This window comes from Buteo buteo, chromosome Z (assembly GCF_964188355.1).
Source record: "Buteo buteo chromosome Z, bButBut1.hap1.1, whole genome shotgun sequence".
Taxonomy (NCBI): domain Eukaryota; kingdom Metazoa; phylum Chordata; class Aves; order Accipitriformes; family Accipitridae; genus Buteo; species Buteo buteo.
Window position 1 is genome coordinate 70517444 of NC_134204.1, and position 25691 is coordinate 70543134.

Here is a 25691-nt window from a genome sequence, read left to right on the forward strand (position 1 = left end):
GAAATTTTAAGCCTAGAGTGCAGGCCTATGTTTTAATTGTACTCTTAGACTAGAATAAAACTCAAGACTGTAAGACTGTAGCAAGACTTGGTATCGTGTCTAGTAAGACCAGTCATTAGAGACGAAATGGCATACTTTTTTGTCATCAGGGAACTGTTGACGTTTGGGAACAGTGGACTCTGTTCAAGGCCTTGAAATGGGCTGTGCTGAAAGGTTTAGACATTTTTCTATTTTTTTACCTATCATTCAGTGTGACTTCTTTGCATTTTTTGTCCCTTTTAGCCTGTCTTATCTCAGTGATGTGTCTTCACAGCTCTTTTTTTTTTTCCTTTCTTTTTGCTTCATTCCAAATCTGTTTATCCAACCTGTTCCATTCATACCTCAGATCTTCATCACTACTTCTTCCCATTCGCGGCAATTCTTTTTGCTTACTACTACTAGTCATCTTGCTCTCTTCTCCCATTGAAATCCTGCTTTTTGTCTCCTCAATTAATCACACTGTTTCTTTCTCTGGGTGAGAGAGCAAGAGAATTAAAAGCTCACTCAATACACTAAGGGACCCTCTAGAATAATAATGGACAGCAAAGTTGTTGCACAGAAAGTTTTGCTGAATCCCTTCATTTCAAAGATGTGGAATATATTATGTGTGGGGATCATGATCAAGTTTCCTGGTTTAACACAGAGGAGCTATGACTACTAGTAAGTGATAAAGTTAGATACCTGAAGACTCAGCTGTTGCCAAACTTAAATAGATCAGTGGAAAGTATCTGTAAAAGTGCAAGCCTTTGAAAGCTACCCAGATTGACCAGTGTTTTTCATAAGAACCTCACTGCAAATACTCTAGGCTTCCTGGCATATTTCAAGTTCTCATTTCTGAAAACGCTAAATGTCTGAAGTTCTCAGTGAAAAGACAGTGTTGAAGAAGAAAAAAAAATCATAGCTAAAATGGTGGGTGGGTGTCTGTGTGTGTGGGGATGTATTCCCTGGTCTTACTTTGGAAAAAGGCTGGACTGTTTTTTCCTACCTGAAGACTTAAAAAGCAGAAAAAGTGTGAAAACTAACAAAATCCATTTGAGGTAAACAGCCACCATGAAAGATCTCAGCCACATAACTTAGTTTGGTGGAGTAATAAACAACTAGAAACAAGGTCTGATGCTTCCAGTTAGTTACAAGCAGCACTACCAGTTCTGCCTCCAGTTCACACAACTGCTGCCTTCTTAAATCAGAAGGTATGTAGTATAAGACTTGATTTTTGGGAAGGATCCCACTAAATGTTCAAGATATGGTAAGTATATGTGGTTTATAAAAATTTGCATTTGACAAATTTTCTTTTGGGGCTGGTGAACTGAAATACTTTTAAAATTATTTTTACAGCTGGAAATAGTTGTGAATATACCAGATGTGCAGGTGGCTACTGATGTTGAAAGTCTCTCGCATGCATCTGTCCAGCCAGTGGTAGAGAGGGAGGAAAAAGTAAACACCTCAACAGCTGTAAGAATGTCTTTTGTTGTTGTTGTTGTTGGGTTTTTTTTTTGCTTTTTGTTTCATAGTACATACAGAGCTATGTGGACAGTGTCAGGTTGCCGTGTCTGCTTGTAACAGTATAGCTTAATAGCAGTCTCACACAGATATGAGGGACACAGCTATGGGAAAACTATGTAAGTAAACATTGTTACCCTTTAAAATACCCTTTCAAAGCCAGGGTAACCTTTAGGCAGAGAATTTACCTGTAAGCTTTAAATTAAAATTGTGGACTTATTTTTTTATAGAACTTTGATATTGCTTTTCTTTTTATTTAAGGAAACAACTGTATGTGAAAATCCAGAGGTGGACGAAGGTAGATATGAAACAATCTTGTTCGTATCCTTCCCATTAACTTGCTACCAATACGTATTTATTCTTGCTGGAAGTTTGGAGGTTTATGTAGCTTATAAAAAAACCTGCTCATGAGATACTGGATGCTTTCATGTTTTGGAGATTTAAACCATTTTCTTTCTTGCTGTTCTCTATCAAGTGGGAGGACCAAGCATTGCAAGGTTCTGTTTTGCAGGGTCAGAATGTGCCTTTTGTGTGTTCTGTCTATCACTTTCCCATGCTCTCGTTAGTAGTACCAGAAGAAGAGGAAACTTTGCAAGTGCTTACTTGCAGCTTGCTTGACATGTGACTGAGTAATACAAAGAGTGGGTAGATTCATAGCTTTGTCATCTCTTGTGGTCTGTGACTTTAATATCCTGAACTGGTAAAATAGCATGTGTGACAGACTGTGATCACAGTCTTCCAGAAGCAAGTGTTCTTACCATATGAGATACGTTACAAACTCTTAGGGATCTATTAATTTTTAGAATAGCTTTCACTTGTAAATTTAAATACATTCTCAATACATCTTCCTAGGCACTGGAAATTGAGTGGGCTACTGTCTTAGTTGAAGGAGGGGAAGCCTATTTTGTTCTTTTGATTTATTTCAGTACAACAGTTTTGGAGGATGGAAATGTTTTGTTGGATACGACCAGTTAGTAATAGGCAAAGGGATGTATTGTGGACAGAGATTAGGAATTGGGAGTCTCAACTAGAATGTGGATCAACACTGTAGGTTATAGATTTCTGTGATTAAACTGCTACCTCTTTCTTTTCCATTTGTGGCGGGCTGACCTCAGCTGACTGCAAGATGTCCACCCAGCTGCTCTCCCACTCTTCCTCTTCAACAGGACGAGGGGAGAAAAAAATGGAAAAGCAGACAAGGAGATCACTTACCAAAACAGACTCAATTTGCAGAAAACAAATTTAATCTATTGCCAAACAAAATAGAGTAGGATGGTGAGAAACAAAGGCAAAAACTAAAACACCTTCCCCTCCCCACCTTCTTAGGCTCAAGTTCACACCTTCATTTCCCACTCCTCTCCCTCCTCCCCACAAGGGGCACAGGGGGATGGGGAATGGGGGTTGCAGTCAGTTCCTAACACTTCATCTCTGCTGCTTCTTCCTCCTCATGCTCTTCCCCTGCTCCCATCTGGAGCCTTGCCTGTGGGGTACAGTCCTTCAGGATAAGTCTGCTCCATGATGGGTCCTCTACAGGATGCAGTTGCTTCAGGGAATATCTGCCTGCTCCGCTAAGGTCTCCTCCACAGGTTACAGGGGAATCTCTGCTCCCACGTATGGAGCACCTCCTCCCCTTCTTTCCTTACTGACCTTGGTGTTTGTTTGCAGGGTTGTTTCTGACACTTTTTCCCCTCAGTCTTCACTGCTATGCAATATTTTCCCCTTTCTTAAATCTATTTCCCAAAGGTGCCACTGTCTTGGCTGACAGGCTCAGCTGTGTCCTGTGGTGGGTCAGCTGGAACTGGCTGTGTCCAGGGCGGCCCTCCTGCTGCCAACACCTTGCCACCTGTACCCAGTACGCTATTAAAGGGAATAATGTTGCTGCTCAGTGTTTTTACAATAGTTTGAATTTAGTAGGTGAGAATTGCTGTCTGTCTACAAGCATCTTGATCCATGAATGGCAACAATTTAAAAAATATGTACTTCACTATATTGATGATAGCGTCAAATGCTTTTTGAATATGGATAAGTGGATTTCTGGTTAAGGTGCTTGTGACTTTTAATGTGTGTGAACAACTTTGCAGGAATTAATGATGGAAGCACTGAAGCTGCCATGACTTTACTTGCAATGGGTGATCCTATGTTCCAGTTAAAAACAAGTACTGAAGGTATGATCTGATTTATGGGACAAAGCCTTCCTTGTACTTTCTGGGTCCACCTAAGGATGGATGGAGCAGTGACTGCAAAGCTCTTCTTCCACATGCCCCTGCATAGCAGGACATCAAGAGTCTTTTATGGTTTTAGTCCTGCTGAATTGTAACACCTAGTGAGACTAGGCAATGCAGGTTGTCTGGAAAAAGGTACCTTACTGGATATTGCCAACCGCATTACTGTGCTAGAAACATGTTTCTGAGACCTGTTTTAGGAAGGACATGTTTGAATTAATCTGGTCACATAAATTGGACAAAAGAAAGGAATTGGGCTTAAATGACCGTAACTATCAGTGGTCTTTTCAGGCCTTTAATGTGAAGCATAGCTTTTTCTGCCTAACTAGCTACAACCTGAAATTACCTGGGTTTAGTCTATTTTTTTTAATAGACTTTTATTTAGAATTTATTATTTGCTTTCATTGGTTGAATATTAGTTTCTGCATTCTTACTATCAAAAGTGTGATCTTAGGACTGCATTTACCAGGGATTTGAATTTGCGTCTTTGGAGAATGCAGACTTTGTTAAATGAGGTTTGAAGCTGAACATCTGTAAAATAGCTTTATGTACATGCCAAACCTGAGTCTTTTAAGTTATGCTTTTCTATTCTGTTTATTGTTCTAACCAGAATGGACACACATGTTACCTGCTAAAGATGAGTTGGACATTGCCAATAGCCTTGTAACCCACGCCTGCTCCAAACAAAATAGAACTTCTAGTCAATATTTACTTTCTTCAGACACTTCTACCAAGGAATTGGTCCCTTCTGAGTATGGAAGCAACATTAATGTAGAGGATCAAAGCACTGGCACAAGAATAGGTGTCGAAGAATATTTTGAGAAAAATGCTACAGATACCAGGTGAAATTACTACTTCATTTTCTTTATGGAGAGAGATCCTCTGACACTGCTTGCTTTTGCTAGGTTCTTTCTGGCATTTTTACTGAATTGCAAGCAGTCTTGCTTTAGTGAATGGTTCTCAGTTTCTGTAATTTGATATGTAATCTGGAAAACCTCTCTTGTCTCTTTCTTGCAACTTTTGTGAGATGTTGGTGTATAATTTTGGGGATGTAGAACTTGTTCTTCACTCCTGAAGTTAAGTTTACTCTGGTGGAGGAGAAAAGAATATTCAGGCTTAGTTGGTGTGTATCACTGTTAATTATGAAGCTCATTTTCCCAAAGTATTTTACAGCTAATCAGGCCAATGCAAATTGCTTAAGTGTCACTGCTGCCGTGGGATGTACATCAAAGATTTAGAGCAAAGGGATGTCAAGGAACCAGTTGATCTTCTATCATTATGTTTTTTAACGCTTTATGTTTTTTAATTTTGTGCAAGCGTTTGTGAATGTTGAAATAGCTTGATAGAACACCTTTTCAGAAAAAATCTGCTGGTGATCATGTATTATTTGAAAGACTACTTAATTTATTGATTGCTTAAACTATCAGAATATACTCCTCTAAAAAATTATAATCAAAGATATTTTAAGTCCAGTGGTTCTTTTATTGTATTATTAATCAGAACTTACTACCATGTGATCAGTGTTAAATTTCTGATATTCTCATGTTTTTTAAATACTTCAATTCTCATTTTTTTTTCCGTAGGTAGGGAACATCCTAGTTTGCAGTATACCTGTGTCCTGGTTTTGGCTGGAATAAAGTTAATTTTCTTCTTAGTAGCTGGTATAAAGCTGTGTTTTTGATTTAGGATGAGAATAATGTTGATAACACACTGGTGTTTTAGTTGTTGCTAAGCAGTGTTTATACTAAGTCAAGGACTTTTAAGCTTTTCATACTGCCCTGTCAGTGGAGGCTGGAGTGCACAAGAAACTGGGAGGGGACACAGCCAGGACAGCTGACCCAAACGAGCCAAAGGGGTATTCCATACCATATTACGTCATGCCCAGTATATAAACTGGGAGGAGTTTGCCAGGGGGCACCACGGCTTGGGGATTGGCTGGGCATTGGTCGGCAGGTGCTGAGCAATTGCATTGTGCATCACTTGTTCTGTATATTCTCTTAGTAGTAATAGTAGTATGACTTTCCCTTCCTTTTCTGTCCTATTAAACTGTTCTTATCTCAACCCACGAGTTTTACTTTCCCCCTTTCCCCCCCGATTCTCTCCTCCATCCCACTGGGGGTGGAGGGAGTGAGCAAGCGGCTGCATGGTGCTCAGTTGCCAGCTGGGGTTAAACCACGACAACCTGCCTGTTCCAATTCCCAGATGGTCTTTATTTTTTGTTCTGCCAAATAGCTTCTGTCTCCTCTGCCACCTGCAGCCTGTATTTCAGCTCTTCATTATCTCATCTATTCCATCTCTCGTATCTCTTCTCTGCACTAACTGTCAAAAATAAAGAACTATATTGATGGCATTTTTCCTTTTTACTTGCAGTGATAGCTCTTTGCCTACAGTGAATAGTGTGAGACTGACAAGAGGCAGACTCCTGAAGCCTGAGCCAGCCTTTGGAGTATTGAGGTCCAATGAAAACATAATTCAGGAGTCACTTAATACAAATGTACCAGTGGAACAACTAGAGCAAGTTGAAAGTGGTAAGCCTGTTTCTTATCCTAGAGTTCTGAAATGGTTTCTTCTGGTGGGTTCACATCTCTTCATGAAATGAAACTAAGCTGGAAGTCTTCACCTTCTGTTCATGTTCACAGATGATCTGTCACCACTGTAATGTAGGGCATCCATGTATGGTATAGTTTTGTACATAAGTATACCTTTCAGTATAAAATTAAATGAAATCTGAATAGCAGTTTTTCCATGCAGGTCTTAAATTACCCAGAAAGCCCTTAAATTACTGGACTGCCAATTACAGAAATACAGTACAATACAATGTACTTTTTTCTATTATTACTGTCTTTCCCTTCTATTAAAACCAGAAGGGAGATGTACAGAATTGTTTCCATATTCTTAAAGCAGTTACAAAAAAAGGTGGTATTTAAACTCTTAATTATCTTCACATCACTGGCAAAACATACAACATACCAAAGGCAAGATGAGGCACAACATACCAAAGGCAAGATAAGACATATGTATACATGTGTACATATACAGCAAAATTGTTAATTATTTTGTAGTGTGTTTATATATACATATCTACATATATACATTTTAATATACAGAAGCTTATATGTAAAAATAATATGCATGTCTATGTACACACACACACACAAAATATTATTTTAATTTTTATTCTTGTATATCTTAAGAGTCTACAACCCTGAGAGGTACTGCTGAAATGCAGAAGGTGGAACTAGAACAGGTCAGACCAGCTGCAGGTGATTCTTCAGTTCTTCATGATTCTGCAACTAGAAGTGTAGAACTTATCAAGCAAGTAGATGAAACTCAGAGGTAGGACGGATCACCAGTTAATACTGACTTTATTCTTAAAGTCTCTTAAAACATGCAGCTGAAGTGCATGTGTAGTACGCGTCTGTAATGGAAACAGTGTGCTTATAGATATTGTGTGTGTTTATCCATATAGGTGTACAGTTTAGACTTTAATTTTTAAGGTTTTTCTCTCTTGCATGTTGTCCTGCAGCTTTTGGAGGTAAAACATTAACTTAGTTTGCTGTTTCAGAACTTAGTAATCACCTTGCTGCTTAATTGTTTCCCATGAAACTATCTGAAAGGAAATGTTAAGGAGTTGATCAATTTAGAAATGTTAATGAGCTTGTAAGGCTTCCTGCTTGGTCATGCTTTTAGTAGTAAAGTCTCCATTAGTGGTGTTAGGGACTCTTTTTTCCTGAAATACTTTATGTAGACTTGTTTGACAATTTGCATTCTGTTTAGTAGAATGATGTCGTTTTTAAAGAGGTGCCCTGTTTCTCTGCAACTACATAAGCTTTATATTAAATAATTAATTATACAGAATTTAGCCCATGCGCAGGCTATCTTCAATTGGTTTCAAATTAACTAGATACATACCTTACAGAACAGAAAAAGAGATGAGAGATGCTTGTGGAAACTCAGGAGACTTGAGAGCTATAAATGCATCACCAAAACCTGAAAAATCTCAGCTTGGAGTAGAGGATTGTCCAAATCAAAGTTCTGTGGATGGATTTCCTGAGCAAAATCCTTGTCCTCCTGAGCACAATATATACACAATCAACTTTACTCAGGTAAAGAACTTTAATTACAGTCTGGAAGTGCCCAGTTTCTGAAATTCTGTAAAGGAAGGGGTTTTCAGTGCAAATATACTCACCCATTTAAGACCTGGTACTTCAGCTAGTGAATGAAGCTTTCTTTTTTGCAAAGGCATAACCAATCTTAATATATCAGGCAAACTTAATCTTTGCAAGCCTTGGTTTATAGCATTTCAGCAATAAGAGTGAGATAGATATATATACAGTTATATATATATATAAGGAAAATTTTGAACAATTTTTTTAAAGTTTTGATGGAAGAAGTTACCTAGGACTCAAGTATTCATTCAGTCTGACCTCTTACTGTTATATTTGTTTAAATTAAAAGTAAGTTAAAATGTCACTGCTGAACACAGCATTTTCATTGTCACCTTCATTTGCTTTGTTTAAAACAAACTTCATCTTTTGCTATGCTCTTTTCCATTTATTTCAAAACCCAATTAAAGAGTTTTACATGCATATTATCATGGACAATCAGTATGTCTTTCACACCCATTTCTTTGCAGTGTTTTGTGTATCCTTGTTCTGGTATAAACACGTAATATCTTATTTATTCATGAGAGAAAGGTTCCTTCTCAGTTTCCTCAGGTTTTCTAGTGTTGCCTGAGATCACTGTAAATGCAGTTATGGTGGAACAGCTGATGTGTAGTAGCTTGTTTCCCCAGTGCACCCTGTTGGTGTGTCAAGGCTGATCTCATGTTAGAACAACGTACAAGAATGATTTGCCTCTTACAGGACTAGCAGAGAGTGTGAGAATGGGCAACCTGCCGTAGAGTACTCTTGGTTTTAGCAAAGGTACATGCCATAAAAGGGAAGGGATAGGTGAGTTGCAAAGCTTAGTGTTTTTCTTTGGCACTTAGTGGTTTTGTAATGGTTGGGGGAATTTGTTTCCTTAGTGCCACTGAGCAATTTATTGTGTGAGTCATCTCTGACAGAGTTGTGCTGCAAGAAGTATAAATTTATTTTGACAAACCATCAATACAGACAATGAGCTGCATATAAATTTTATATTGCCCATGTTTCTTGTCTTGTCAGGCTAATATCCTTCAACCTAGAATAGCTAGAAGTAAAAGCTAACAAGTGCAATTATGATGATGTCATTAGATTTTTTTGGCTTTTCAGCATTTGACATGCTTTGTATCTTTCCTGTTTTCCAGAGTTATTTCTCAAATTTATTAACTTGTTTTATTTGAAATGTGTTATTTCTAGAATGAAGCTTGTGCTCAGGATGCTCAAAACCAATGTGTAAGCAGCACAGAAGAGACTTCAGGTATAACGTGCTAATATTCTAAGTTAGCAAAAACCCACACTTGTGTATCTTGTGGTTACACAAAGATGGATTAAAAAAAATGAAAATGTTTTCATGGACATGATTAATCAATCTGTTTCATCAACAAAAATAATGACCCACAGCATAGTGCCATTTTCCTCCCTAGCTTCTTATCATTACATTTCATTAACACAAACTAGACTTGGGAAATTTTTGAATGGTACTTCATTAAGTTTAAATATCAGTGGTAGGAAACTTCTTGCTCTCTCCTCCCTGCTGTTAGCTCCTGCTGCTTACCTCATGCTAGGTTTAGCAGTTGTTAGAGCCTTTTATGAGCCTCTGACTCACTTACACGTCAAAAGTTGAACGTGACAGAGGGAGAGAACCTGTGTAGTTTTCCACTGGCTTAGCGAGTTATAGTGGCTCATGAAGTTGTGGCGTGCATGCTAGTGTCAGAGTTGTGTGAGTAGGAGGGCTGGGCTGTGCAAGTGTGGAGCAGGGGAGAAAGAAGAAGAGGGGAAGAAAAAGGAAGAAGACAACCAGACTTTTTAGCTGTAGTGAGTCAGCAGATTAATGCCTAACTGATTAGATGTGATGAAAGGTATGAAGGTGATGGCTGCTTTTCCCTAAAACAATTTGAAATGGAGCTGGTTTGAAACCAATACTTGTCTAAGGTATGGGAAAATTGCTGTGTCAGAAGCCCAGAATACTTACTTTACATGGAAGCTGCAGTCCAAAGTTGTAACTCCGGAGCATATGCAAAAGGTAGGGCTAATACTTCCTCTTAGACATCTGTTGTTAGACTATTACTGCAAGGATCTTGGGACAGAGCACCTTAAATCATATTTAATTAGATAAAGAACGAAAGTGAGTTGAGGCTTGAGTAATAGCAGCTTTACATCATCAAGAATGAGAGCTGTCAAGTAATGGAGCGGCACTGTTGTTTTCCATCTTCTGAATACTTTATAAACGTTTTCTCCTTAAATTCATTCTAACGGATGGCAGTTGGCAGTTATCTGTTCGTGTCCATCTGTTGACAAAATTATTTACATTTTTAATTTATTAAATTCAAGACTATACTCGGCTCCTTTTCTGCAAGTCTGCAGTGAGGGGAAAAATCGTTGTGTTTGCCATCAAAATGGCAGACTCCTGCCATTTAAAGAAGTTACTTTTAATACCTGACAGTTGTAATTAAAGACAGAAGGCCATTTGACCACCATTACCCAAGTTTAATTAAACTGCAAATTGTTCTTTAATGCTAGAATATCCATTTAAAAAGCTCCATCCCTACTAGGCATTTTAATATTCTTCATTCTGAATGGTAATCAGGACTCCACTGCAATGAATAGGCTCCAGGGGGTGACAATGTGTATCTCATCTAAGAAGAAAGGAGGCATATTGTCTCAAGAATATCCCCAGCACCTTTTTCCATGGAAAAAAGAGTGCCTAAAATTTAATTACTCAAGGTAGGGAGGGTGTGAAGAGAACAGTGTAATTTCAAACTTGAATAACAGATTTTTGTTATTTCTTTTATTTCTCTGAAAAAATTATAGTAGTGAACAATGATCATAGAAGTCCAGAGGAGGAACAGACATTCATTTTAACATTGGTGGAAATCCCAGCTGACTCAAAAGAGTTTGATGCATCTGATTTGCTGGAACAAACTCCTGAACCATTATTACCAGCCCCAATATTTATCAGCCCAATAAGTACATGTGAAACAAGCATGACTGCAGTGGAAAGGTAAATGTTTTATTTTTGAGAAAAGTGAAACAGTTGTTGTGAACCTTGATTGTTCCCAGAATGTGCATTATAGATTAGAACTTATCAAAAGAAGAAATGCACGAGGAAATAATTTTGGCAGATTGGTCAAAGAATTAAGAAAGTGAAAAGGGCTCTAATCAGATTTGAGAAAGATCTCATCAGTGGTTTACAGTTAGTGTTCTAGTTAGCTGGGATTTTGCTGTCAACCTTAATTGTGATTTATCCTCTAGAATAAGTCTTCTTTTTTAGTAGAGGCCACTTGTCCAGCCTTAGTCTATTCTGCCATGGATACTTAGAATGAAAAGTAATTGAAATGAAAAATCTAAGCATGTTTGCATTTTTACATTAGTTTAACAGTTTTGTAAAGTAGCTCTGCAAATTAATTGCTCTCCATATTTTTAGTGTCAGTGGTCTTCTGGAGAACATGATAATCATTGCACATAAATTCAGATACCATTCTCTTGAGTCTGTGCCATGTTCAAAAGGCAGAAGAGCTGAAAACTGAAACAAATTAATTACTCAACAGAATAATAGCTGGTTTGCAGTACTGTGATACAAAAGGTTTGAGTTTCTTTTAGGAGTATTCTTCAATGCAATGTAACAAAATTGTTATTTCAACATTACAGTTGAACTAAATCTCTTGGTCAGTTTGGGAGGAAAAAAACCCAACATCAAAGTAAAAAGACATTTTGAAGAATAGGAAGTGTTGCAAAGTTGTAAAAAATACTATTACTTTATTAATGTAAGTCTTCAGATCATAACTAGCAGTGTGATGCAATTCCACATCATTGTGGAGGACCTTGCCCTATGACATCAGATGTTCATGGCATTCCCTTAGTTATTCAAAGGATAGGTCTTTGAGTGAATTTTGGCTACAGAATTAATTTTGGCTACACAATGTAAGAATTCTAACTCCTGTGGAACTAATGATGGACAGAATTGCTGATAGGCAGAATTAGGGTGCATATTCTGTCTCACTGTTCCCTTACTGCTTTACCCTATTTCCCTAGTCTCTGATGCTTCCCTAGATGTCTTGTTGTCTTTTGAGATCATACTGGGGGAAGGGGGGAGTGGAAGGGTTTGGGGGCATGGGGATGAAGATTCAACTGTGCCTATAAATAATAAAGGATTTTAGGATTTTCTAGGGCAGTTAATCCGTTGTCATATTTTTACATTTTATGAAAATATCAAGTGGAGTTCAAATAGAACAGCTTCTGAAGTAACTAGATTCAATTATGACAGAAAAACTCAATTCTGTAATTCAAGATAGCGCAGCAAAATGTTTCTCAGTAGTAAATAGTACATTTGAAGCTAATATTGACATTAAGCAAGAAAGAGTATCACCATGGATTCATGTGTAATTTCCATACAGAAATGTTATACAAAGTAAATTTTGGCTTCTTGTACAGTCACAATAATGACTTTATATATAAACAGCACTGGATCCTTGACAACTGCAGCTGATGAATTTGCTGCACCTCTGAAGAGCAGTATAAAAACAAAACCACTAGAGAGTGCATCAGTAGAGCCTGTTCCAAATTCGCAGACAACTCAAAAAAGGTCAGCTGCTGAACTTGAAGTGAATGATTTTCCTCCTGCCAAGAAAACTCTGTCTACTGTCGCTGTGGAAGGTAACTTGGAAACCACTTACAAGGTGAGAAGATAATTTGGTAAGTGAGTATTTATGCATAGTATAGATGCATAACACGTAATAGAGCATTTTAATTATGTTTATTGTTTAACGGTATCACTTGCTTAAAAATGTACTGCCTGTACAACTTAAAAGGAAAATCAACACCCACAGATTGTTTTTTATTTTGAACTCTACAACAGTTTGGGGGCTCTTGATTTAGTTCTAATTCTTTGGAGTATCTGTAGACTCAGGTTTTTTTATTAGGCTTCCTAGTAGGCAGACTGGTATATGTCTTACCTGGTTCATTCACTCCACAGCCTTTCTGACAATGACATTGCAGGAGGGGAAAGTCTGGATGTATACTGGATGACTGGCAGACTGTCTAGGTTCACTGAACAATGTTACGATTCCTCATGGTGTCTGTTACATGAAGTTGTTAGATATGTACCTACCATTTTTTAACATAGTGGGTATTAGTTTAAAAGAACAAGCTGCAAATAAAAACTGGCCAGCATATTTCCAGTTTCCCTCTGTGCTTTTAGAATATGACCAAGCTTGTTGCAGTGACTACCATTGATTTTTTTGTGAGTAGGCTAAGACTGTGTAGTGTATCTGTGTGAGGGAATGGGTGATAATTCCCCACCTGATTCAGAGAGCTTTTCTAGGAAGGACTGGATAACAATCCTCTTCCTTCTTTGATCTCTCATCTTGACATCCTTGTCTTGAGTCATTTGTCATAAGAACTCCTTGAAAAGCCTGCTCAGGAAATGAGTTAAGTGATAAATGATACTGTACTGAAGTTGTAGTCTTCTGTATCACTCCTGTTCTTAGAACTGTATACGTGTGATATGACTTTACCAACTTTCATTGTCTTTTCTGTATTGAGAGAAATAGAGAAATAACTTCTTTTTTTCTTTTTTGAATACAGGGTTATTCAATTAAATCCACAAATGCTCCAATGATAGCTTCTGGTAGGTAAACTTAAACTCCTAAAACAAAGTGTAATGAATGTAAATGTTTAAGATATCATAGCTGAATACTGTTTGTCATTGTGCTAAACAGTCCTGTCTGAGGCTATCTAACATAAAAGAAGAAACAAATTTTCCCAGTAATACCCTAATACTACCATTCCATGTTTTCTGCTATAAACTAGATGTGTTGGATTACATAAATGGCTATTAATTTAATAATGATTCTAGAAACATTGCTGTAGCTGGTCTCTGTGAAATTGGGAAGCTTTTAGACTAAACGTGATACCTTCTCTTAAGCAAGTACGTCCATCTGTTGGAGATGCTAATAACCAAAGGTATTAACTGGTACTTTAACAATACTATGCCAAAATAATTTCTTTTATTTTACTTTGTATTTGTCTCTTTAAAAAATATGTGTGCAATGTAATTGAAAGCTTTGAATTGTTTGAAATCTGCCTCTGAAGAATCACAAAGAAAGCAGAATTGCTGACAACGCAATCCTCAGTGATCTGTGAAGGGTTTGGGGAACTACTTTTTGCCCCTGAAAAAGACTTCAAAGGGAAATTGTAGAAGCTTAAACAGCTAGAAGACTTGACTGAGTCCTATGGAGTGCTGTAAAGGAGGGGGGGGTGTTGCTGTAAAACCACACTTCTAGTCTGTGACTTGTAGACCATTAACTTTTAATTCTTAGTGGTGACTTCAAAAACAAATGTCAAAAAAGCTGAACAAAACTTCAGCCCTTCTCTTCTAATGGTGCAAGCCAATTTGACATCACACACATCTTTTGGGCTGTTGTGTTATCACTGAAGTTAAGTAACTGAAGTCCTTGAATGTCTTTCAACTCCTTTTACAGGGAATCCTTTTCAAAAAACACAGCCTTCAGAAAAGGAAAAAGAAGTTAACTCTGTGTTGGTGCCTGAATCTATGTCACCACTGGCTGAGAGAAGCCAACTTCAGACTTTGGAGAACTTAGGGAAAGCACCACTTGAGAATTCAGCATCCAAACAGGAAGAGGAGGTGATGTCTACATTAACCTCTAGCAGAAAAGCAGAAATAAGTGGACAAGGAAAGCAGGGGGATGTCCATGAATCTGGACAGTTGGAACATACTGGAAGCCTAGCATCATCATCTTCAAAAACTCCATTACTCAGGTATTTATTCAATAATGTTGTGTCAGCCTCTTCTGTAAAAAAGACCTTGTTTCCTTTTGTGGTTTAACCCAAGCCAGCAACTAAACACCATGCAGCCACTCATTCACTCCTCCCCACTCCCACTGTGATGGGGAGGAGAATTAAAAAAAAAAAAAAAAAAGTAAAACTCATGGGTTGAGACAAGAACAGTTTACCTAAAGTAAAATAAAATATTATAGTATTAATAACAATAATAATAATAAGAGTCATGAAAAGGAATATAACAAAAAAAAGAGAGAAATAAAATGCAAGAAAATACAAGTGATGCACAATGCAGTTGCTCACCACCTGCTGACCCGCCCAAGCAGCAATCTGCCCCTCCCAGCCAGCTCCCCTTGCAACTGAGCGTGGCATTCTATGGTATGGAATATCCCTTTGGCTAGTTTGGGTCAGCCATCCTGGTTATGCTCCCTCCCAGCTTCTTGCCCACCTGCTTGCCAGCAGAACATGGGAAACTGAAAAAACCTTAACTTAGGATCAGTGCAACTTAGCAACAACCAAAACATCAGTGTGTTATCAACATTATCCTCACACTAAATCCAAAACACACTGTACCAGCTGCTGAGAAGAAGATTAACTATCCCAGCTAAAACCAGAACACTGAGGTTTTTATATCCTTTTTCCACTTAGTATGACAAGAAGGGCAGTACCATTGTTTGTGACCTACATGGCTAAGAGTTACACTATATATCCCCTTCAGCAAATTAGAAAGGATCAAATTGTCTGCTTTGAAATATGAATTATTTTATTCATTAAATGAGCAAATTGGCCAAGGGACACTACTGATGTATGGTATGTCTATTTAAACACTGACAGATGCCTCTTGTGAGGCAGACATCCATTGGCTATGATACAGATTTAGGATAATTGTTTTCCTTAGCTCAGTCTAATGTTGTGACATAGGCACCAACCCACTAGTTTTGATTCTTGTCCTTCTGCCAATAAGATTTGTTACTGGTATAGTACTCAGCTCACTGGATTTTTAGGACTAACTTAAGATGTGTCATTTCCCCAAAGGAGTTTCAATCTTGACAGCTCAGAGGATATTCCTCTTATCTATCCATCTGACTGTGGATTTTTTAATGTACCTTTCTATAACGTTTATTTAAGTGTTTGAGTTCCTGCTGTCTATTGCTCTTGTGCTCACTAGTTTTGGTTGTGGTGCTTCACTGGTCTCTTCTGATCCTGTCTGTCGTGGTTTCAGCCCAGCCAGCACCACACAGCCGCTCGCTCACTCCTCCCCCCCGGGCCCTGGTGTGATGAGGAGAAAATATAAAGGCAGGCTGGTGGGTCAAGATAAGGACTGGGAGGGATCACTCACCACTTATGGTCACGGGCAAAAGACACGCTCAACTTGGGGAAGAAACAAAATCAGTTTAATTTACTACCAATCAAATCAAACCAAGGATATTAGGAAGTAAAACCAAACCTGAGAACACCTTCCACCCACCCCTCCCTCCTTCCCGGCTCAACCCCACTCCCGGTTCTCTCTCCCTCCTCCCCCCAGCAGCACAGGGGAACAGGAGATGGGGTTGGGGTCAGCTCCCCACACCTTGTCTCTGCCGCTCCTTCCTCCTCGGGGGGAGGACTCCTCACCCGTCCCCTGCTCTGCCATGGGGTCCCTCCCACGGGAGACAGTCCTTCATGAGCTTCTCCAGCGTGAGTCCTTTCCGTGGGCTGCAGTTCCTCACAAACTTCCCTGGCGTGGGTCCTCTCCGCGGGCTTCAGTTCTTCCTGAACTTCCCTGGTGTGGGTCCTTTCTGTGGGCCGATCTTCAGTCACAGGCTGCTCCAGCGCGGGCTTTCCCATGGAGTCATGACCACCTTCAGGGGCATCTGCTCCCCCGCTCCCCTCCATGGGCTGGGCGGGGGCGGACAGCCTGCCGTCTCACCACGGGCTGCAGGGGCATCCCCTCCTCCAGCACACCTCCTCCCCCTCCTTCTGCACTGACCTCGGTATCTTCATAGGGGTTTCTCTCATGTTCCAATCCCCCTACTCACTGCAGGTTCCCCTTCTTAAATCTGTTCTCCCAGAGGCACTGCCACCGTCACTGATGGGCTCGGCCTGGGCCAGAGGCTGATCCGACTCAGAGCTGGGGAAGCTTCTGGCAGCTTCTCACAGGAGCCACCCCTGCAGCCCCTCCCCCGCTACCAAAAAAACCCATGCCACACAAACCCATAACATGTCATTTACTCTTTCATTATGCTTTTGTGAGTATCAAAACTGGTTATTTGTATCTGGGACGTCCACAGGAATTGGGTTGATGATGCATTAACATCAGAATACTTGCCTTAAAGTTTACTTTCTAAGTTGTAAACTCTTAACAACACAAGAAGTTGGTACTCTGTGTACTTCTGTCATTACTGTGACTTCCTTAAGTTCACTGGTACTAGGTATGATGCTGTTAATAGGCTGAAACCCTGCAGCAGATAGTCTTCTTTCTGGTGTTTAAGACAGTCTGCTGTGGCCCCATCCTTGGGAATCAAGTTTCTTTTTCCATTGATTACATGAAGGATGCTTTTTTTTTGGTTTGTTCCTTTAGGGGTATGTCCCCATTCCTCTTGGAATCTCTTTCTGAAGCTCTGGTAGCTTGTTACAGGCTCTGGTTTGGTAGCAAATAGCAGGTTTCTGTTCTCAGGGTTGCAGACTGTCAAGTCTCTGTAACTCTTCAAGAAAATCTTGTACCAGAATATTCAGTAATACAAAAGCCTTTCTCAGAATGACTTTTTGGGTTTTCTTATCATTTTCATAGATGTCAGAGGTGTGTGTTTGTTTCCTGTGTAATGAATTGGACTCCTGTAGTATTACTTACATCTTTCTTTTATGGAGCAATCCTATGACATCCTGAGTGTATTTTTTTTTCAACAGGGGTGGACGAAAACCATTGGGATTTTTATCTTTAATTTGCAAAAAAAGTAGTTCTGAATCTGCAGAAGATGCCAAAGGCAATAGAGGGAAGATCCATAAACCTCGGATTGTGACTCCAAGGCTAAGTCTAAAAAAACCCACTCCATCCTCTAAGGATGACAGGGAATCTTGTTTCCTTCCCTCTACAAGCACATCATCATCTGTGGAGGATAAGAATATAGCTGCTGATGCTGCAGTTACGGTATGTGGTATGTGTTTACTTTTGAATGCCCTTCCATTTTTGGGAAGTGAAGAACAGTGAATTAGTTGTTTCAGGAGTGGGTAAGTAGGCATGTAGTGTTCATGTTTTGAGAGAGTTATCTGCTCCAGTGAATAAATCCTGACTTGTGCATGTCTAGGAAAGTTAAAAGGGAACTAAGTTGTTTCTTCTCTGCATATACATCTACTTGTTTTGCATTTGCAGTAAACTCTGAATTTTTTGGCTTAAATTCCTATCTAAATTGGAAGCTCAAGTGCATATATATATATGTATATATATACACACATACATATACACACACACTCTTACGCTCACAAACAGATTAAGACTGTTAAGAGCAGCCTTTTCTTTTTCTATTAGGTTTCAAGTAACAAGCCATCTGAGAAGCCACCCCTTTGTGCTAAAGATCAAGAGAAAGAAGAAGAGCCAACCAGAATATCTGAGTATTTTTTCAGTGACATCTTTATGGAAGTGGATGATTCAGAATAGCAAATTGGCTTTATAAAAACCTGGGATCTGAGAGTATAATGCAACAAGAAAAGAGTATTTTTAAGAAGTTCTGATTTGTTCTGATACTCATTATGCCACACACTGTCAGCCAAGCTGTTGTTAGTAAATTCCATAAAGATGAAACTGATTCCTTCTGAAGTGACCTGGATACTTTTAAAATGTTGACATAGTCTAAACCACTACATTGATGTCATTGGACCAGACCCGTGGCTGCTGGCTTATAGTTTCACTTGTTTAGACGCTGATAATGGGTGCATGACTATCTTCCAGAAAAGTGCAATGAAAAAATGCTTAATCTTGTGACAAGTGTCCCTTTGAATTTTAATGCTTGTGGTACTGGGTATACGAGTTCTTTACTTCTTTTTGTGAAGTATGTTATGTTAATATGTTAGAAGGAAGAATGAACCTTTTATGTATAGTGTAATCTCTGTAGATAAGGATGCAAATACTGGAAGTAGTGTAGTAAATATATAGATATGTTTAGCACTGCAGGTATTTTTATTAGGATCTCCAAATTATGTATTTTTGTAAGAGTTTTTAATTACATAAATTAAAAGATCCTAACCTAAAAAGCCAAATGGGTTTGGTTCCCTAAAAATGTATTGAGAACAACTGGAAAAACACAATTTACTAAAAGATGCTACACAACTAGATAATGTTAACCTTTGCAACCCTCCTGTTGGAGTGGGAGGAAAAGGCTAATATTTCCTAGTATAAATGCTAATTTCCTTCTAAATTTGAAAGCAAGGGGATAGATACCATTTCTTTTCCTTGGTTTTAAGTGTAGGTGTTTGTAGATCTGCTAACTTCCTTGGTTTCCTTTGTGCAAAGTAGCACAAAGATTGGAGTTAAACCATGACTATACCATGTGGTTGCTTTGAGCCTTTGCTACTTTGAAGCAGTTGAATTTGAATGGTTTTCCTCATGTTGCATGTCTACTTGTTCTGTAACTTGCTATAAAGTGCTGGTGTAGCTTTAGATTTTATTCTCATTTTTTACTTGCCTCATCAAGAAGATTGTCTTTATGATGTAATTAGGTTCATGCAGTCTCAAAGTCAGGTGGTCACTGAAAGATTCAATATTTATTCTGTAACTCCTTCTTACACAAAAACAAGTGTGTCGATTTAAGTAGTCTAAATTTTTCTCCTGTTACTTAATACCAGCAGGTACTTTCACAAAACAAATGATTTATTATGAACGTGAAACTGATGTTTAAATGGTATTGTTATGCTCTCAAGAAACCTATCTTCAGCTTTGGGCTGGATAATCATTTACTGGTAAATATTTTCATATAAGTAGTTAACTTTTAAATACTTGATGAAGTTTGAGAATGTTTGCCTTTTCAGAAGTTATTGGCAAAGCTTCTGAAGGAGCCTTTAACATTTTGTCAATAAGGAAAGATACACAGAAAAGCTACTGTTACTGCAAACGGCGTTAGCAGGCCTCTGTCAATCAAATGTGTTAGCAGCAGTATCTTCTTGAGGTGATGGAAAAGGGACTAACAGTCCCAGTGTAAAATAACTTACTTGAAAGCATTCTGTCACCTTCCTGGCCCCCTGCCAAAACCCCAAGAAACACCACCACCAAGTTTCTGTTCATACAGTATCTTGTGCTTTGCCTAATCCATTTAACTTGAAATGTTTATCTAAATATTGTCTTACTGTAAACATTATGAAATAGATTAATCTATACATGAAATGCTATGTATTATATATCTTGTAGATACTATTTTATGTATGCAAGTGTTTTGATCCCGATACGTGTGGCATGTTTAAATCACTTGCACTGACAGAGCCTAAAAATAGATTTGTGGGGAGTGGCTATAAAATAATTGCCCTCAGTACTTTCTGAGCTGACAACCATTCTGCATTTAGTTGTGTACATTTTAGCTTCATTCATATTACATGGAAAAAAACCCCCAACTATTTCATTACTAAGATTTAAGGTGCCTTATCTACCTTATTAATTGGGGCTACACATTTTGTTCCCTGCAGTAAATCCCATGCACTTTGTTAGAGGATTTTTTTTTTTTTAAGAACAAATTTAATTTGAATAGAGATAAGACAACTTTGTGGTGTTTTATGAAAGTTTTATAATGGTGAAGGATGAAAGAAAAGATTGGTGAAATCTCAATGCCTGTTACTTTACAAAAATGTGGCGTAAGACTGCTTTGCTTAGTGTTCTCTGACACCCTGTATCATCACATATAAGCTGTTTCAAAGAAGAATAGTCATATTCTGTATGTAAATTCTGTGAATAAATTATTTTATATCAACCATGTTTCAATTTCTTAGAATATCAGTTGCAGTTTTTAAATGCTCATAGGTATAGTAAGTTAACAAAAACGTGGGCTAAATGAATGGCTAAAGTTCTACCTGCAACCCTGGGCTGCATACAGCATACAGGCCTGCTTGTACGGTGATAACAGACTGAATACACTTTAACATGAGCGTGGGTGGTGGTGATGTGGTTTTGTTTCTGGTTTAGAGCTTAATTTACCTGGTATCTGACTTCCCAGTATTCTCTCTCTGTAAATTCTATAGCCTTGCTTAAGAACAAAATAAAACTGGAATGCTGGGAAACAGCAAAGCTTTCAAAGGAGGAAGCAACTTGAACCGAGAGGCTAGGATTTTTAAAAAATCTGCCACTATTACTGTAGCATGTCAGCATTTCTGCAGTTAAAGACAACACCCCCCCACCCACCCCCCACGCCTGTAAGAAGGGCAAGGGCTTTTCTGGGTTGCACAAGTACGTGATCCTGTCTGAAAAGTGAAGCGAACGATCCAGATTCTTTCAAAGGGCATTCTTCTTCGGCGTGATCTCGCACCTCGGGCCAGGGGGATGGGATGGAGCACGCAGTTGCGGTGTCCTGACGCCGACCTGTAGCGGGAAAGGCTTTTGCCGTTTTACGACCTTTAATTCTCAAAGTTACAGCCACCCCTCGAGCGGCGGGACGGAGCGGGCGGGCACCGGCGCTCGGCCGGGGGCGCCGCACCGCCCCCCTCACGGGCGCCGCTGGGCGCGGGCAAGGACGCGCCGGCCCGGCCCGGCCCGGCCCGGCTCGGCCCCGCCGCCCGGGCCCCGCTCTGCCCATTGGCTACGGCGGGGGGAGTGGCGGCGGCGGCAGGCCTGGGACGACCGGCTCGGCTCGGCTCGGCTCAGCCGCCATGCTGCTGGGCCCGCGGCGACTGCCGGGCCCGCGGCGCCTCCTGCGCTGCGCGGCTGCCGCCCCGCCCGCCCGCGCCTACCGCGGCGAGGCGGTGGCGGCGGTGGGCTCGCGCCCCGACGCGGGCTCCGCGCTTTACCAGGTAGGCCGGCCCGGGCGGGCCCGGCTCCCTCCCCGCGATGGGCCGCGGAGGGCAGGCTCTGGCGGGCGGGGGCCGCCTCCCCGTGCGGCGGCGGCTGCGGGCGGGCAGCGGTGCCGAGCCCCGGCGACCCGCGGCAGTCAGGGGCCGGCCAGGCCGCGGCGGGGCCTCGCCCACCCCTGCCCGCCGGCGGCCGGGCTGGGAGGGGGGCCGGGTCGCGGGCAGCAGCCGAGCCTGCCGGCCTGCCCCGGCCCGCCCCGGCCCGCGGCTCGGCCGCCCGCCCGCCGCTTCCACGCCTGCGTGGTGGCAAAGGTGCCGGTGGTTGCTGGCAGGCCCCGCCTGTGAGGCCCGGCCCGCCAGCGGCGCGCCGGGAGCGTCCGCGGGAGAACAAAACCGGGACGGGGGGCGTGGGCCCTGCGTGAAAGTACGGCAGCGGCCATTTAATAGCTGGTGTTGGGCGGCCATTTAGTAACAGCGGTACGTGCAAAAGTGGGCTCTGTGCGTGGGCCCGGGGTCAGCCCACGCGCCGGCCGAGTTCTATAGCGCTGCTCACCCTTTCATACTTCTGAAACGCCAGATTCAGTTTGCTTCATTCGGGCTGTGTGTAAAGGCACCCCATAAAAAGAATGTGGGTTTGTAACGTCGTCTGCCTCGTTAGGCATTTTTTTCACGCTTCCCTTTTTTTAACCAGAATGCCAACTTCTGCTGCGTTTTCGGCGTTGAAGAGCTGATCGATACCGTACTAACGAAGTGGCGACAGGGAATTTGTAGGCAGTGGGGAGATTTTCTTGGGTTTGCAAATCAGTTCCTGAGTTGAAGACAGGTGGGATAGTTTTAGAGTCATGGGCGTGCCTCCGGGAAACGGGATACCGGCAGAAAGAGTCCGCTTTGGAGGAGGAGGGATAGGTGGAATTCCTGTTGTCTTTTTGAAGAGAACAGTACTTGCATCTGGTGTAACTTGTTTTCTTTTTAATGGGGTATTATTAACGTCATCATATGCAAGATAAAAATCATGTTTACAGTTAGGCTGAGAAAAACAGTTTTGGGAGTGGATCCAAACTGGTAGGCGGGCATACATTTGTTTTCAAATTTGTTCGGAGTAGAGTATCAAACAGCAAGTGAAGCAACAACATGTATTCTTATTGAAATAGTTCCTTTGGTGCTGTGTTTGGTTTTGCAGAAACTAAGTGTTGGGACAGAAGTTAGGTGACAGAAACTTCTGTGAAATTTCGGTATGTGGTGTATACAAAGCTTGCGTTTATGAAGTGTGTGTATATATGTGTGTATGTTTATATTTTGCATACCAAAAAAACTCAAAGAGTAATGTTTTAATAAATGTGTTTACTCAGCTAAGCTCTTGCTAGATTTGCATTTGTGTAAGTCTACCTTTCAATCTCAAAAGAAAAGCAAGGCTTGGTGAAATAGCTAATAGTATTTGGTAGAAATAATTTACAGAGCATTATAAATGCATGTAATGCTTTACAGACATGAGGAGCTGAGGTCTCTGCTGTGAGGCACTTAACCATCTGAAATAAAAGTAGTACAGAGAATAACAGTGCAAACACAAGGAGGCATAACAACGTGATGAAGGTCTCGCCTTCTTTAGCTAATGTTTGCCTTTCTGGCTGTGAATTCAGCTAGACAGGCTGGCCTTCGTAATGTAAACTGTCTTTCAAATCAGACAGGTAAAAATGTAATCCAAAAATAAGTAAGTCTAAATTCTGGAAAATAAAGGAAAATATGTGTAAAGGTTCCAAGAATTAGCTCTTACAGTTGCTTTGCTTGTGTAGCAGTAATTCAGTTACTCATGCAGTAACTGTAGGATTAGTCTGTAGGTTTTGCCTCTTGATTTTGCTTTAAAGTTTGTAGAAGCCCTCATATTAACAGCAGAATTTTATCCAACTTTGTGGTGCAAGGGCCAGTTTCCAGAAAGAACTTGCGTTACTTCACTGGCCTTTTTGTCATTAGTTAATGAAGAGCCCATAAATACATGGTAGAACTAGTACATTTGGTTCTGAGAGGAGCCTTTTCTGTGTGTATTCAAAACCTACAGTAAGATTTCAAGGCATCTTTACTTTTCCTTTGTAAACTATAATGATGTTGTGTTCTGCTTAAAGACATGAAAGATAATGATAGAAACAAAGTGAATTTAAGCAACTCAGATATTTGAGTACAGTATTTTTTATAGATTATCTAAAAAGTCCTTTTACAATTTTTTTATGTAGAGTAGCTAAAGTAGCTACAGTGAGTTGTTAATTCAGAATCTAATAAACAAGCCTATGATTGTGATTGCTGTGCCCCTTTTAATTTCCACTGCCATTTTTAGCTGCTTTTTTTTCCTATGTTAAAGGTGAGTTTTTAAGCTCAGTACTGTGTGCAAAAGATGAATGTATTTAGAGAAGACAGGCTGAGTGAATAAGAAGAAATGGGGAGAATATTTTATGTGAAATGCTGTGGAATGAGCCGGCTGGATGAGCTAAACACACATACAACAAAATGGGTGTTGTGACAACTGCAGATTTTTAAAAGTATGGCATTACAATGGCTGTTTTATAGATTTTTCACAAGGGGAGAAAGTTAACTTGTAAACAGAGTCTTTTGGAGAGGATTAAAAGCAGGTTTTGTTTTCTTCAGTGCTGCGTGCTGCATGCAGGTGTGTGGCTGCAGTGACTGTGTGTGGCTGGAGTTACTGTCCATAGTCTCTCCTAGGAGCGTCAGAGTCAAATTAGGATGTGGCTTGTTTTGTTCTTGGTTTTGGGGATGCTGTGATGGTGGTAAAACTGCCAATAGGTCATTGCAGTGTGATTCACAGGTTAGGAGGAAGAAAAACCGTTGTAGATGTAGATGTTGGAGCTGTACTGTGAGTAGGGCAGGGAGAGTGAGGATTGAAGTATGAAAAGAAATAGACTGGAAGGGCAGTAATATGGTGGACATACTGATACAGCTTTACAAGGAAGGGAGGAGGTGCAGAAGTCTGGTGACCCCCACCCCATGTCCTCAGTAGTCCAGAGGCTGCAGAGTGGCACCACACATCACACAGATTTCACTGACTGAGGTTGGTATCTTGAGATGTGTTAGGTGTTGGCTAGCGATTGGGTGGTACAAAATTCATACAAGTGCAGGCTGTGAGCCATATGGCAGATGACACTTCATTAGAACATGGGGAATCCTGCCCAAGAGCCAATAGTGGCACAAGAGTTGGACTCAGTGTTTCAGTATGCCACCTTGATCTTGCTGGACGACCTCTAAATGCTGACCTTATGTATTAACTGTGTGTACAAGCTGATGAAATTGCTAAGACCTGTTTTAACCTGGTAGGTTTTTACCTTTGAGTAGAGTATTTTTAATCTATTTGTAGCAATTACAAAGGGGGAGAAATATGTTCTTTTTAAAGTCTTACTGTGCAGCTAAAACAGTTTGAATGCGAGGTGCCTGTGTACATGTTTTTATTTTCTTTCTCCTTTACATCTTGGTGCCTTTCAGTGATCAAGACAGAGCTGAACAAACTTAACTGCAACACTTTTTGCTTCTAGGTGAAACCTTAATTGTGAGTGTTCAAGTCCAAATATAAAGAGTCACCAGATTGTTTTCCGTCAAAGTAGACTCTAACATCTTCTAAATGATAATTAGACAAGGCGGTATGATTTTTTTTTTTTATGCAGCAGTTATTATGTTATTTTATTGCAGTTACAGTTTTCAAAGAGGTAACATTGCTCTTAATATGTCTGAAAAATAGATTAAGGTTGCCCTTTTAATTCTTAAGAAATTATAAAAACTACTGTAATGAGCACACAAGAGTTTTGGATAATTCTGATAGAAATGGTGAGCTCAGTACTGGATCACTCAAATTCAGAACTAAGACTCTTTGTTTTTCTAAGAGGGATATTGGCAAGAAGACCAGACTTCTTGTTTTTTAAAACATTTCTTTTACCTGTAGGAATTACAGGAATGTAAAAAGTGTTTAGCAAATTCTGTTTGATCTGGGTTATTCGTCTTTGGTACAAGAGACGTAGCAGCACTTAATTTGAAC

General features: G+C 40.2%; 2 protein-coding genes and 1 long non-coding RNA gene across 10 annotated transcripts in view; 2 read left to right on the forward strand and 1 right to left on the reverse strand.

The window, feature by feature from the left end:
- BDP1 (BDP1 general transcription factor IIIB subunit) overlaps window positions 1–18934 on the forward strand; it is a 56595-nt gene extending 37661 nt beyond the window's left edge. For 4 of the 5 annotated variants that reach the window (XM_075020701.1, XM_075020702.1, XM_075020703.1 and 1 more), the window contains 14 exons: window positions 1375–1491; window positions 1801–1837; window positions 3621–3704; window positions 4372–4603; window positions 6132–6289; window positions 6956–7097; window positions 7681–7867; window positions 9101–9161; window positions 10715–10904; window positions 12363–12579; window positions 13487–13529; window positions 14383–14680; window positions 17588–17828; window positions 18207–18934. In XM_075020701.1, the coding sequence (XP_074876802.1) occupies window positions 1375–1491; window positions 1801–1837; window positions 3621–3704; window positions 4372–4603; window positions 6132–6289; window positions 6956–7097; window positions 7681–7867; window positions 9101–9161; window positions 10715–10904; window positions 12363–12579; window positions 13487–13529; window positions 14383–14680; window positions 17588–17828; window positions 18207–18335 (2136 nt within the window). In that variant the 3' untranslated portion in view covers window positions 18336–18934. The remainder of the gene's footprint in view (window positions 1–1374; window positions 1492–1800; window positions 1838–3620; window positions 3705–4371; window positions 4604–6131; window positions 6290–6955; window positions 7098–7680; window positions 7868–9100; window positions 9162–10714; window positions 10905–12362; window positions 12580–13486; window positions 13530–14382; window positions 14681–17587; window positions 17829–18206) is intronic. The other variant, XM_075020705.1, reaches the window with a different exon arrangement.
- A 1442-nt stretch (window positions 18935–20376) lies between these two features.
- On the reverse strand, window positions 20377–22132 carry LOC142027078 (uncharacterized). Its single transcript, XR_012648997.1, has 2 exons — window positions 21662–22132; window positions 20377–21236 (listed from the first exon to the last, which is right to left on the reverse strand). It is a non-coding gene; the product is annotated as an uncharacterized LOC142027078 (long non-coding RNA).
- MCCC2 (methylcrotonyl-CoA carboxylase subunit 2) overlaps window positions 21358–25691 on the forward strand; it is a 42152-nt gene continuing 37818 nt past the window's right edge. Inside the window, exon 1 of one of the 4 annotated variants that reach the window (XM_075020707.1) lies at window positions 21358–21664. In XM_075020707.1, coding sequence (XP_074876808.1) covers window positions 21524–21664 — 141 coding nt within the window. In that variant the 5' untranslated portion in view covers window positions 21358–21523. Of the gene's footprint in view, window positions 21665–22227; window positions 22894–23248; window positions 24717–25691 lie in introns of those variants that run through there. The other 3 variants (XM_075020706.1, XM_075020709.1, XM_075020710.1) reach the window with 3 other exon arrangements.